Consider the following 15,277-nt stretch of genomic DNA (forward strand, 5'->3'; position numbering starts at 1 on the left):
TCTCCATTGCAGGCAAAATCTTCGCTAGGATTCTACTAAATAGAATAATACCTAGTGTTACCGAGAATATTCTCCCAGAATCACAATGCGGCTTTCGCGCAAACAGAGGAACCACTGACATGGTCTTTGCCCTCAGACAGCTCCACGAAAAGTGCAGAGAACAAAACAAAGGACTCTACATCACCTTTGTTGACCTCACCAAAGCCTTCGACACTGTGAGCAGGAAAGGGCTTTGGCAAATACTAGAGCGCATCGGATGTCCCCCAAAGTTCCTCAACATGATTATCCAACTGCACGAAAACCAACAAGGTCGGGTCAGATACAGCAATGAGCTCTCTGAACCCTTCTCCATTAACAATGGCGTGAAGCAAGGCTGTGTTCTGGCACCAACCCTCTTTTCAATCTTCTTCAGCATGATGCTAAACCAAGCCATGAAAGACCCCAACAATGAAGACGCTGTTTACATCCGGTACCGCACGGATGGCAGTCTCTTCAATCTGAGGCGCCTGCAAGCTCACACCAAGACACAAGAGAAACTTGTCCGTGAACTACTCTTTGCAGATGATGCCGCTTTAGTTGCCCATTCAGAGCCAGCTCTTCAGCGCTTGACGTCCTGCTTTGCGGAAACTGCCAAAATGTTTGGCCTGGAAGTCAGCCTGAAGAAAACTGAGGTCCTCCATCAGCCAGCTCCCCACCATGACTACCAGCCCCCCCACATCTCCATCGGGCACACAAAACTCAAAACGGTCAACCAGTTTACCTATCTCGGCTGCACCATTTCATCAGATGCAAGGATCGACAATGAGATAGACAACAGACTCGCCAAGGCAAATATCGCCTTTGGAAGACTACACAAAAGAGTCTGGAAAAACAACCAACTGAAAAACCTCACAAAGATAAGCGTATACAGAGCTGTTGTCATACCCACACTCCTGTTCGGCTCCGAATCATGGGTCCTCTACCGGCATCACCTACGGCTCCTAGAACGCTTCCACCAGCGTTGTCTCCGCTCCATCCTCAACTTCCATTGGAGCGCTTACACCCCTAACGTCGAAGTACTCGAGATGGCAGAGGTCGACAGCATCGAGTCCACGCTGCTGAAGATCCAGCTGCGCTGGATGGGTCACGTCTCCAGAATGGAGGACCATCGCCTTCCCAAGATCGTGTTATATGGCGAGCTCTCCACTGGCCACCGTGACAGAGGTGCACCAAAGAAAAGGTACAAGGACTGCCTAAAGAAATCTCTTGGTGCCTGCCACATTGACCACCGCCAGTGGGCTGATAACGCCTCAAACCATGCATCTTGGCACCTCACAGTTTGGCGGGCAGCAACCTCCTTTGAAGAAGACCGCAGAGCCCACCTCACTGACAAAAGGCAAAGGAGGAAAAACCCAACACCCAACCCCAACCAACCAATTTTCCCTTGCAACCGCTGCAATCGTGTCTGCCTGTCCCGCATCGGACTTGTCAGCCACAAACGAGCCTGCAGCTGACGTGGACTTTTTACCCCCTCCATAAATCTTCGTCCGCGAAGCCAAGCCAAAGAAAGAAAGATATTATGACAGAATATAGATATTTTTATGGGAGATAAATTTGGTCAAAATTTGTTAGTGTAGGTCACATACATTTTTACACAGATCTTATTTAAAATACTGGAGCTCTGCTCATGCTAGACATGTCGGGGCTTCAGAGCCTTTGCAAAAGCTTGAGAGAGTGCCCAAGAGACTTCACTGATGGATTGTTGTTTACGAAAAGACAAAAGATGAAAGAACTTGTTGGAGCCACAGACTGTCTGGAGCGGAACTTGCTGTTCTAGGAGAGGCGTGTGGTTTTTCAAGCAGAGAGAATAAAACAGGCTTTCTATGTGTGTGTGTGTGTGTGTGTGTGTGTGTGTGTGTGTGTGTGTGTGTGTGTGTGTGTGTGTGTGTGTGTGTGTGTGTGTGTGTGTGTGAGAGAGAGAGAGAGAGACACACACACACACACACACACACACACACACACACACACACACACACACAGATCAGTTCTACAGTTTTACAGTCAGCAGCAAGAACTGGACAGGATAATCTAGCAAGCTTGTGGAAAACCCCATTTTGAAGATGGGTTGTGTGTGTTCAGTTCAGCCTGGTCAAAGCCCTTGTGGTTCATGCAAGAGGAAAGGACTGGCTGTCTAATATTTCACTTAAAATAAGAAAAACAAAAAGGCACTCTGTGGTGACCTGAAAGAAAAAGGTTATCATCTGGAGAACGTTGAGGGGGAAAGTTTCTTCGACAAGACACTGAAGTGGCTGAAGGAAGTAAATCAGTTGTGGATGTCAGCGTATAATGAATTTCTCTCTCTGAAAACCAACAAGAACCTTCCTGAGCAGTAACCATTTACCTTTCAAGCACCAAAGGCTGGTGAACTTTATAAATGTTAAATTCTGTGCACAGTCGAAGAATTGCCTGCAACCAATGAACTTGGAAGAATGGTAAGTGAGATTGGACTGTGAATCAAATAACTTTTTTGAACTTACACACACATTACAGACATGTGTGCTTAGAATTAGAAGGGGGTTAAGTTAGGTTAGTTAAGTCAATAGTGATAAGTTAAAGTTTGATTCTATTTTCATGCTTAAAGATAATTAAAAGCAACTTTTGTTTAAGTGACCATTTGTTTTGGTGAATATCTATTGCTGCTGGGTTTATGGGTCCTCTGGGCTCGTAGCAATATTTTTACTTCAATTGCAGAGTCTGCAAACTTACGTTTTACTACAAGTACCTGAGGCTTCCTAGAATAACCCTGAGGGACATTACCTTGAGGCCATGTCACTTTTATAACCAGTTGAGATTGAGGAATGAGAGTCTCCAGGTGACGCTCATGGAGTGAACACGTTTTGGTTTTTGCTCCATAAAATATACTATTTTTAACCTGTATCCACCTTTGAACTAACTTCACAGAAGTCAGAAAGATCTTTATTATTTCTCTAATTATACTTGAGTCTGAAAATTTTGAAGAAATGACTGAAGGAAAAGCTACACGAGCTAAAACCCGGGCAGAAGAAGGTAACGGCCGAGAGAAGAAACAACCAGACATTAAACTAAGTGAGATGACCTTCACTGACTTTTTAAAATTCTTTCGTGATGAATTCAAAGATGTTTGTTGCAAAAAAGACCTAGCTGAACTTCGTACAGCTTTAATTGCGTCAGAAGCTGAAACCAAAAAACAACATACCTTAATTGCAGCTCTTCAAACTGAAGTTCAACAAAAAGAGATTAGACTGACTGAGGTCGAATAGAAACTTTCCAAAGCAATTAAACAGCTAGAAGCGCTCCAGCTGAAAAGCATTGATTCAGAGAACCGTTCCAGAAGACAAAATATTAGTTTGGTTGGAATTCCTGAAGGCATTGAGAAAGGAGATCTCCTGACGTTTTTTGCTGAGCTTTTAAAAGAAGCATACCCATCCGAATTCCCTGCTGATCCACCGCTACTTGATAGAGTACATCGTATCTGGAACCGAAATGCTGAAGCTTCCAAACCCAGAGTGGTGATGGTCCGTATGCATTACGTGAGTACAAAGGATAGATTGATTCGTACAGCCAGAAGACTTGGAAATGTGACTGTTCGTGGCTTTAGTCTAAGAGCCTATGAAGATTTTAGTCCGGAGGTAGTATGCGCTCGAAGACTGTTTAAAGATCTGATGTCCGAATGTTTTGAGAAGAAACTGAAACCTGCGCTCCTGTATCCTGCGAGGCTCAGGATTTCTCCGGAGAACCAAGCTCGTCAAATATTCGACTCCGTGTCTGCATCACGGAACTACCTGTCGGCTAATTTCCCGTCTAGCGCTACCTCTCAGCCCGAGTGACCGATAAAAAATGAGGTCGATATTGGTCTTTTTCAGGTTAATAGTCAGATTCTGATTTCTGACCATTCGAAAAGTAATAGATCATTATAGCTCTAATTATCCTGTTCATCTTTAACACATTTTTATATATTTTCTTTCTCCTCTGTGAGAATTTTTTTTTTAAATATATAAGTGTATGTTTAATTTTATATTAATCTATACTAATAATATGATTATATTCTTTACTATTTTATTTCTGAATTACTGAAAATGGCGATTTTTTATCTTTTGTTTATTAAAACTTTTCATGGTTTTTTTTTACATTCGCCATTTTCTCTTTGTCTTTCTTCATAAACTAATTTTAAAATGATTTAACTCTTTATGACTTTGTTTTATCAGTAGGTACTACACAATTACGATTTTTCTTTTATTTCTTTTTAAATATTTTTCTTTCAATATTTAGTATTTGATTTTAGCTTGAGTTATCCTTTTTATAAGTTTAGGTGGTGGATCTTATCTTAATATTAGGAGCTGCCGTCTGAAGACATGGGGGTAGGTTTAGTATTATCTCTTCTTTTTTCTCTGATCACTCTCTGGTCAGATGGGGGGCTTTGTGGGTGAGGGGTGGGTTTTGTTTTTCCTTCAGGGGTTCTTATGTTTCATTTTCTTTTGTTTTTTCTTGATTTTTCTTTTAGAACTACAGATATGGCTGACACGTCGTCATTTCCGGTCCTTCCTTATATCTTAATTCTTCTTCCGGGCGCATGGGTCCCTGCTTTGGTTAACCCTTTATATACTGGAGGGTTGACCTAAGTAAAGGATCAAAACATTAATTTTGTCTCTTGGAATGCTAATGGTCTAAACAACATGTTTAAAAGGAGGAAGGTCTTTAAAGTATTCCAGAGACTGAAAGCACAGATTATTTTTTTACAGGAGACTCATGTGAGGAAGGAGGATAATCTGCGTTTTTTTAAATCTTGGAAAGGCCCACAATTTCATGCCAACTCATGCTCTAAGACTTGAGGTGTATCTATTTTTATTGATCCCTCTATTACATTTGTTCAACATGACATCACTGTAGACCCTAACGGCAGATTTTTATTGGTTACTGGGTTATTATTCAATATTAAGGTTGTCATGGTTAATGTTTATGCCCCGAATGTAGATCACCCTGAGTTTTTTAGATCTTTGTTTACTATTTTACCCAATCTAAATGAATATCATTTAATAATGGTTGGGGATTCTAACTGTTGTTTGAATCCCCTGCTAGATAGGTCGAAACCTTCACAGTTCCTACCGAATAAATCGGCTACATATATTAACTCTTTCCTTACTAACTCTGGAGCTGTTGATATTTGGAGATTTCTTCACCCGACAGATAAAGAGTTTTCCTTTTTTTCTCATGTATACCACTCATACTCGAGAATTGATCACTTTTTTATTGATTCACGTTTTATTCCACTTGTAACTGCTTGTAAGTATGACATTATAGCCATTTCGGATCACTCTCCATTACAACTCTCTCTTAAATTCAAAGACTCTGTTTCTACTATTAAGCACTGGTGTTTTGATGTTACATTATTGCAAGATTTAGACTTTGTTAAATTTATGAAAGAACAAATTAACTTTTTTTTTCAACAAATTACACTACAGAAATTTCTTATGGAATATTGTGGGATTCATTCGAGGCTTATATTCGTGGTCAAATTATTTCTTACTCAGTAGCTTTGAAGAAATGCATCAAAAACAAGATTCATCTATTGGTTGAGAAGATTAAAGACATTGATAAGAAATATGTGACTGATCCTACTGAAGAACTTTACAAACATAGAATTGAACTGCAGATGGAATATAATTTGTTACTTACATCTTCGATTGAAAACCAGCTAATTAGATCTAAATCTGATTTTTATGTGCTTAGTGAGAAATCGGGTAAACTGTTGGCTAATCATCTGAAGAATATTTCAGCTAGACGCCAAATTGTGGAGATTCGCAAACAGAATGGAGAACTGACTGTTAACCAGGAAGAGATAAATCAATCTTTCCAAAATTTTTATACATCCTTATATAGTACAGAATCCCCTCAAGACCTTAGTAATATGTTTAATTTTTTAGAACATTTGAAATTCCCAAAAGTATTACCTCAAGATAACTTAGAATTAAGTAAACCCATTACAGATTCGGAGATCAATAATACTATTTTCTCACTGAACTCGGGGAAAGCACCAGGTCCCGATGGATATTCTGTGGAATTTTATAAAGCTTTTTCTTCTACTCTCTCTCCCTGGCTGATTAAGATGTTTGATGAATCTATCACATTGGGTAAACTACCACAATCATTTTACAGAGCTACGATTTCTCTAATCTTGAAAAAAAATAAAGACCCGACCGAATGTTCTTCTTATAGACCTATTTCTTTGTTGAATGTTGATTCTAAGATCTTCTCTAAAATTCTAGCGACAAGGCTAGAGAAGATATTACCATATATTATCTCTGAAGACCAGACTGGATTCATTAAAAATCGTTATTCCTCCTTTAATATTAGAAGATTGATGAATATTATTTACACTCCTTCACATAAGTCTTCAGAATGTATTATTTCACTAGATGCTGAGAAGGCCTTTGATAGAGTAGAATGGCCTTATTTATTTACAGTTCTTGAAAAATTTAATTTTAGTCCGATATTTATATCTTGGATTAAACTTCTTTATAATTCCCCAGTTGCCTCGGTTTTTACTAATACCCAAAGATCGCCATATTTTCGATTATTTTGGGGCACCAGGCAAGGGTGCCCCCTTAGCCCTTTATTATTTAACTTAGCTTTATAACCTTTGGCAATTGCTATCAGAGAAGCACCCAATATTACTGGTATTATTCATTGCAGGGATATTCATAAAGTATCACTATATGCAGATGATTTATTGTTATATATTTCCAATCCTGAAAATTCTATTCCTGCAGTTTTATCTTTATTAGCCCAATTTAGTAATTTTTCGGGATATAAACTGAATTTAAATAAAAGTGAATTATTCCCTTTTAATGGATGGGTCCCTATTTATGATAGTTTACCTTTTAAAATAGCTAGAGACCATTTTATATATTTAGGGATTAAGATTACTAAAAAACATAAAGATTTGTTTAGGACTAATTTTTTACCTCTATTGGACCTGATCGGCAGTTTACTTACCAATTGGTCACCATTATCCCTATCCATGATAGGCCGAATTAATGCTATTAAGATGATGATCTTACCTAAATTTTTATATATATTCCAAGCTATACCTATTTTTGTTCCTAAATCTTTTTTTGATAAGGTCGATTCTAAATTGTCCTCGTATATCTGGCAAAACAAGAATCCTAGATTGGGGAAAAAATATTTACAGAATTCTAAACTAGAGGGAGGGTTGGCATTACTCAACTTTAGAATTTATTACTGGGCAATTAATATTAGTTACTTAAGGTATTGGTTGAATTATTCAGAATTATCTCTAAATCCCCATTGGGTAAATTTAGAAATTAAACCGATACAAAATTTTTCAATTAGCTCTATTTTGGGAGCTGCTCTCCCTTTTACTCTTACTAAATTATATAAACAAATTGATAATCCAATGGCTAAACATACACTACGTATATGGTTTCAATTCCGGAGATTTTTTGGCCTAAGTCATTTTATCTTGGAAACTCCTATTGTACTAAATTTCCTTTTTCATCCCTCTCTAATTGATCAAGCTTATTTACTCTGGAAAGTTAAAGGTATAACATGCTTTTCGGATTTATTCTTGGATAACTCTTTCATGTCATTTGAACAATTATCCATGAAATATGATTTACCTCGATCTCATTTCTTTCGATATTTGCAGATTAGGAGTTTCTTAGTTTCGACTTTACCCTCTTTTCCCAATCGGGAGACTAAGACTGTTTTAGAGGATATACTATATTCAAAATTCCCTCCAAAAGGTGTGATATCTAAATTATATAATATAATTACAAAAATAAATTCTGGGACTTTTGAAAAGTTTAAAAATGATTGGGAAAGAGAACTCAACCTTCATATTTCTAATGCAAATTGGAATAAAATTCTGTGACTGGTAAACTCTTCTTCTCTATGTGCAAAACATTCACTAATACAGTTTAAAGTTGTTCATAGAGCTCATATGTCTAAAGATAAACTCCATCGCTTTTATTCTCATATCGATCCTATATGTGATAAATGTCAATTGGAAATAGCTTCCCTTACACATATGTTTTGGTCCTGTCCCTCTTTACAGAATAATTGGAAGGAAATTTTTTCCATAATATCTACTGTTTTGAATATTGATTTACAACCACATCCCATTACTGCAATTTTTGGATTACCTATGATAGATTTGACTTATTTATCTCTTCCTGCGGATCGTATGATTGCTTTTCTTACACTAATGGCTAGAAGATCTATACTATTAAATTGGAAAGAGGTAAATCCTCCCACTGTTTTCCAATGGTTTACCCAAACCATACTATGTTTAAATTTAGAGAAAATTAGAAACTCTGTCTATGAATCCCCTTCTAAGTTTGAGTTAACCTGGCGACCATTTTTTCAATATTTTCATTTGTGGTGAGTTGATCTGGCTCTGTTTTCTTTCTATGATTATGTATGATAATTGGGCTGTAAGATGAGATCGGAGTGATCGGCGTGGTTTAGCTATATCTGTAGGTTTTTTTTTTAAAGATTTTTTAAAGTTTTTTTTAATTCAGATTTGTTTTTTCTTCTTTTTTGGGTTTTTTTTTCTCTTTTTTCATATATTGTTATTAATTATATCTTTTTTTTTAGAGATAGTTCACACCCTAAACTGATCAAAAATTTTTTTTTTATGATATATTTTTATTCTGTAATATTATTGTTTAATATCTCTGTATTAATTCATTACTTACTATGTATTTTTTTTATATCTCTTTGAACTGTATGTGTTTATAAATTATAATAATAATAAAAAGATTGAAAAAGAAAGAGATTGAGGGATGAGATGATGAGGAAATTAGATATAAGGGTATTGCCTACTTCAGTGATCTCCACCACAACACAGGCCACAACCTCAGTCCCTCCCATCTAGGTAACCACCAACATTTTCTCCTCCAGGCCAATGTTTTACATTTTGCATTATTTTTATAAATACTTTTTCATTAAGGATTGCAAGTTTAACATGTTGAATAATGAGTATCATTCTGGATTAAAGTGGAGAGAATGGAGAAAAAGATGAAAAAGTTACAGATCAGTTGCCTCAACGAAGAAGGAGACAGCGACAAACAGAGAAAGTGGACGAGCCCGAAGTTCAAGAGTCTGCTTTCTGGAAGAAGATCACAGCTTACCAGCAGAAGCTACTAGTGAGTGAAATACTTCACTTTATGTTGACACCATCAGTCTAGAATAACTTTTTTTTCACCAGTTCAAACTCAGAAATCGGTCCTTTTGAACCAATTTCTGTTTGAAAACATTGAACTATACCATGGAATGTGTTCATTCAGCAATGAGGTTTTGAAATAGCAATTTCTTTAGTTTTACATTGTTCCACTCCCCAGCAGCAATTGGGAGACACATAAACGAATGAGTTAAGTTTAACACAAAATTTATTAACCAAACTAGCAATAATAGAATTGACTCAATAAACTTAACACCTGAACACCAGCCTTAACAACAGACTATTATACAGCATATATGGAAAAAAAAAACAGACTATTACAGTCCAGGCTGAAATGCCCCTAAAATCACCAAAATTCCCAAAATTAAACCACAAAACCAAAAACCCCCACGTCTGTCAGGAAAACACAAGACTGCCTTGGGGTTCAAATGGGCTACCACTGCCCTTCACTTCCTTTATCCAGGAATTTCCACAATGACCTCCTGGTCACTATATGAGGTTCACACCTCCAAAGCCTACTTTAGGGTTCACGTGCCCTTTTGGCACGTGAGCCCTCTTCTTCGGACACTTGTCTTGAAAGGTCTGGTGACCCGCCAAAGCCCTCCTTAGGGTTCAGCAGTGCCCTTCTGCACAGGAGTCCTTCTTCCTTGGACACTTAACTTGAGTGGTCTGGTGACCCTCCAAAGCCCTCCTTAGGGTTCACAAGTGCCCTTCTGGCATAGAAGTCCTTTTCTTTGGTCACCTTGTCCTGAGAAGTCTGATGACCCTTCAAAGCCCTCCTTAGGGTTCAGTAGTGCCCTCCTGGCACACGGGTCCTTCTTCCTTGGAGACAACTTGAGTGGTCTGGTGACCACTCAAGACCCCCCTTAAGGTTCAGTAATACCCTTCTGGCACACGTCCTCTTCCTTGAAAGGGGACAGGAGAGGCTCTAGTTAGTCTTGCACACTCCACCAACGAATCTCTCCAGAACTAGCACTCTGGGTTTTTTTAACTGCCCAGCGATGCCTCCAGCTCTCCCTATTGATGGAGAGAGGTAAACAGCTCCAGGCTCGCTCTCCTGCGAGTCCATGGACTTCTAACGCGTGCTTCCCATGCTTTGACAGCTGTCAAAATTTCCTAGTGGCAGCTTAGCGCTACTGCAGCTCCTAGCAGCTGTCAAATCCCTGACAGCAAGTTCAGTCAAAGTCCCCTAGTGATAGTTTAGCACTACTACAGGTGTCAAATCCCCTGCAGTAAATTCAGTCCTGTCATAGTCAAGGTCCATAACAATATCTATTCCTTTTCCCCATTTTCCTGGAAAGCTACTGGCTTGAACATCACTGCAGATAATGTCTGCGCTACGTAGAGTTGGATAGGATATACAGAAACAAACAGATCTATACCACATTTTATTTTCTGCATGAAGTTCCTCCAATCTTTCCTCATCTCAAGCTATCAGTACACTTTCCATGAACTTCTCCTCCACAGGGAAAACAAAGGAAAAAGACTGTATGCTTTGTGTACATGACAATAAATAGAGTCTTGATCTTAATCTGGATTTGTCCAGATTCCTCTTAAATGTACTTATGCTACTCGCTTCAACCACTCGCTAAGGTGGTAGATTCTCTGCATTTTCTGGGTTCTTCTCATGCACACAATATTTGCATCTCTCCTACATCATGTTTTTAATTATTTCACTGTGTAAGAAAGAGCTACTATTTGAGATATGTTCCTTCAACAGCATCAGATTAAAGCAAGTTGGAGCAGCGATTAATCTTAGATTATGTTTCATTGCCATCAGTTAGCAACAATACCAGAAAATTGTTTCTATTGTTTTGCTGGGTATTGTGACCAGACGATGAAAAAAATCACATTTTCCTGCAAAGAGAGCTAATTCCTTTAATTGTTCAAAGCAGCATTAAACGTGCATCTTTGAAGTGAAAGAATGCCCATAAATTGAAGAAGGGACCTTTCAGGATGGAACTGAGGGAATGAAGAGAGGGATGTTGTCAAAACATTCTGGTTTGACAGGAAGCAGTAAGATCAAGCTCCCATTATAAATTCCTCCAATATAGTTCCAAATGTGCAGCCAAGCTCTCTTGCATTTTGTTTTTTTTTCCCTTCATGATCCTCTTTAGTTCAGATGATCCGAAGTCTTGATTTGGTTTTACTTTCTTTATTTAATTACACTAAATTCTATGTGTCTGAAACACTTCAGAATTTTATTGTTTAGAATTAACTTCCTGCATTGCATTTCACCTATCTTTCCAGAATTATTTTGCACGCAACTTCTACAACATGAGAATGCTGGCTTTGTTTGTAGCCTTTGCAATTAACTTCATTCTCCTTTTCTATAAGGTAAGAAATTAGTTTCCTTGTGTCATTTTTAGTGTGGATTGCAGAGGGAGTGATGGGGTGTCATGTTCATTTTGCAAAATCTGATGCATTCCTTGTCATAAACCCTCGACCGCTGAGAAATGCAAAGGCAACCAAGACATGGCAACGCCACCAACTGTAGATTCCCTTTACAGATGTTAACAATTCTATCCTGGAATTATCTCACTACTCCTTCATCAGCTCTGGACTTGAATCCAAGAATTCCCCTGAGAATGACTGCAACGGTTTAAGAAAGTGCTTCAGTACCAACTTCTCAAAGACGTTTTAGAATGGGCAACAAATTCCCGTAAATGCATAAAAAATAACAATTGCTTTATTGACTAGAAGCATTGCAAATTGGGTTCCTCCCCACAAACTCTGCCTTTCACAAACCTGAATGATGCAACAACAAAGACTCTCCATTAGCATCAAAATGTCAGAGACCGCTAATGTTTATGAATGCATTTCTTAATTTCGTTTGATGTTTTCGGTAATCTAAACTAAAGGTGTCAACAGCAAAACTGTTGTCATTTCTGATGTAATTTTGCCACTTTTCATCCTGCCCATCCAATGCTTGGGAGTGAGTCCTGGTAGAATGATACCCCACTTAAATATAGACAGTAGGCTTCAATTTTCAGGACCAAGCTGCATTCTTGGATGGATGCTACACAAGGAAGCCATTGCCTACCCATCCAATCTGATGGTTTTAATCATTCTTTTATTTTGTCAATTATATATTCAGCTGATTTGTAACTGACTTTTAGAAATGTTCTTGTCCTTGGATCCCAGCAGTATGCCTTCGTGTAATATGCTGCATCTGGACTAATAAAGTCTAGGTTCAACAAACAGAAGGACAGGCAACAGCTCTATCATTGCAAAATTCTTGCAGAACCTCTTCAAAGTATTAATCTGGGTTAATCAATTTACCAGAAACTGGAAAAACAATCAGTGCAAAACACAATCACAGAGACAGATAGCATACAGGCTGTAAGATCCTTCACATCAATGGGTACACATGTTTATTAATCCCATCTTCCAGCACCTAATCCATAGTATTCCGTGCCCTTGCAATTCAAGTGCTTGTCTAGACATGCCTTCAATACTTACAGCGACTCTGCTTCCACCCCTCTTTCAGGCAGTATAATTCAGGTGCTCATTACACTAAACTAGGTCCTCCTCAGATCCCCTCTCAATCTCTGGGCATTCTTCTACATTTAAGCCTGCTGAAGCATCAAGTACCTTCTCTTTCGTTGTGGAGAGTTGATGTAAAATTCCACCATGCATTGACCTGCACCCAGATTGTAGCCCTCCATTCCCCTCCCATTATTATTTAGGACCTCACCTACACCTTCTGGCCCCACACACATTGTCCCTCATGGGCCCTTCTCTTTCCCAAGGTATTCTTTTGCTCTTATTGCACATTAAATGCCTTCTGATTTACCTTAATCCTGTCCGCAGTGGTACTTTGTGACCTCACTTTGGCTTCTAATTTCCTTTGTATGCACCTTCCTGCACTTTCTGTACTCTTGACAGGCCTCCCCTGTCTTTAGTTCTCTGCACCTGCCATGTGATCCTTTTTTCTCTTTATCCAAACTTCAATATCCAGCATTTTCAGCACTTGTTAGACTTAGCTTTCACCCTTTCAAGAACCTGTTGGCCCTGAATTCCCATTATTTCTCTTTTGAATGCAATGCTCTTATGAGGCAAAGCATTGAGATTGTTGGATTAATTAATCCTCAGAATGATGCTATGTTGGCGAAGAGGTAAAGACCATGAAATGTGCATTAGTGAAATTGAACAGAATCAATTATTCCTCCAGCAAGCTGTATTGTCCTTCATTATTTCCCTCACCGCTCTGACTGTTCTTTCAAAGACACTAAAAAGTCATTGAAGGTCACCATATAAATGAGGCTATCTAAAATAATAATATGGACAAAATTGTTCACTTCCACAGATTTAGTGATAAAGACCCAAGATCAAAAGGTTGGGCATAAAATTTTTGGCCAATTATTTTCTGCCTGCGGAGAGTTGGTGGCTCCCAATAGAGAAATGAAAGGCACATTTAAAGCATGTTGCAGCTTTTGTATCATGGAAAGTATGTCTTGATTATTCCTCCCCAAGCAAACCGCCATGAGGGAGAAGACATTGATAAATTCAATTTGGTTTCCATCAGATAAACGTGATTTGCATTGGTAATATCCAATTTTCAACAGGTATCAACGTCTCCATCCATAGAAGAGAAGGAATCCATACTTGGCCTTTACAGACAAGAAGGTGGAGGCTCTCGGTGGAGCGGCATGGGGAGCGGGCACAGAGTCACCGTGCACTATGTCCTCCAAGAAAGCAGTGGCTATATGGAACCCACACTGAGGATTCTAGCCATCCTACACACTGTCATTTCCTTTTTCTGCATCATTGGTTATTACTGCTTAAAAGTAAGACTCTTTGACTCTCTAACTCATCCTTTTAAAATTGTTTGTTCTGAAAACTCTGCACCGATAGCATAAGTCACACCATGGTTTTCAATAATAAAACTAATATTCTAATTTAGGTCATTCAAAAAAAAAGGTAACATCTGATTTTTAAATATCAAAGTTCATTGTTTTCACCGACAATTTTGATAATTATATTCCACTGATTTATTTTTCAGTGATTTGACTTCTCCACATTAAAGAGCTTACTATTTTAGAAGCCCAAATTTTACCACAAGAATGGTACTCAGTTTCCGATCCAGATGAGTGGGTGTTACTGGACAACTAGGAATGTTAATGAGACAGAAATCATTGACGTACTCTGCCAACTTTAATAAAATCATATGAAAGCAAAGTTTAAACCATTTAAAGACATTGTATCCCAGCATTAGATTACATGCTTAAAACTGCTTTTATTGTTCTGAGCCACGGGCAATCAGAAGGATTTTGCAGATCAGTTTTGTACCATTAGGTGGTCCCATTGAAAGAAGAGGTTTTCCTGCAGGATTAGCAAACGGAATCAGTTCACATTTAAGGAACTGTTTATTTAGTCGCTATCTTGATAAAATATGCTCAGTGCATGTGTTATACATTCTGGAAGTTTTGTACCACAATGAATAGAAGACATACTTAACCATTATTAATATTTAGCATTGGGGTGGAATTCTGATGAATGGCATGTAATGTAGACAATTCATTCCCACACAAGTAGTTCTGATGTATTTTCATTAGAATTAGTCCAGTGCATTTTTAGTACAGTAAGACCTCTGGTATCCGGCACCTATGGGGCTTGGTAGATGCCAAACCTCTAGTTGCTTGAGATTGCTCGTTGCGTGATTGGTGAACTACAATGAGGCATGCCAATTTTAAACATTCTTAATTTTTACTTATTTATTATCTGCAGGTTTTTTTTTGCTGGTTGCTTGAGGTGAGAAGGCTTCTATGGCTGCTATCAAAGAGCAATTCAAAACATAAATATCATTAATGATTTAAACATTCTTCCCAAGACGGAAAGAAATTTATAATCCCTGAGTTACTTCACTGCGTGTTCCTGAGAGAAAGGTTGTGCCTTTTGATCTGTTTAGCTCCTTTCACACTTGCAAGTGATCCCAGGAATGAACAGCCAATCAGTGTCAAGTGTGAAAGCAAAATCAGCTGGGGTCAGTTGATGTCATCTGAAGCCGGGGACTGACGGCCTTGACCCCTAGTACCATCCCTAGCAGCTGCAGAT

General features: G+C 38.4%; 1 protein-coding gene across 1 annotated transcript in view; it reads left to right on the forward strand.

Annotated features, from left to right (window-relative positions):
- The window catches only part of ryr2a (ryanodine receptor 2a (cardiac)), a 612,110-nt gene that overhangs the window by 534,712 nt on the left and 62,121 nt on the right, over positions 1 to 15,277 (forward strand). The window contains exons 90-92 of the mRNA XM_069936123.1: positions 9,038 to 9,185; positions 11,471 to 11,557; positions 13,789 to 14,010. Coding sequence (XP_069792224.1) covers positions 9,038 to 9,185; positions 11,471 to 11,557; positions 13,789 to 14,010 — 457 coding nt within the window. The remainder of the gene's footprint in view (positions 1 to 9,037; positions 9,186 to 11,470; positions 11,558 to 13,788; positions 14,011 to 15,277) is intronic.

This window comes from Narcine bancroftii, chromosome 4 (genome assembly GCF_036971445.1).
Source record: "Narcine bancroftii isolate sNarBan1 chromosome 4, sNarBan1.hap1, whole genome shotgun sequence".
NCBI lineage: Eukaryota > Metazoa > Chordata > Chondrichthyes > Torpediniformes > Narcinidae > Narcine > Narcine bancroftii.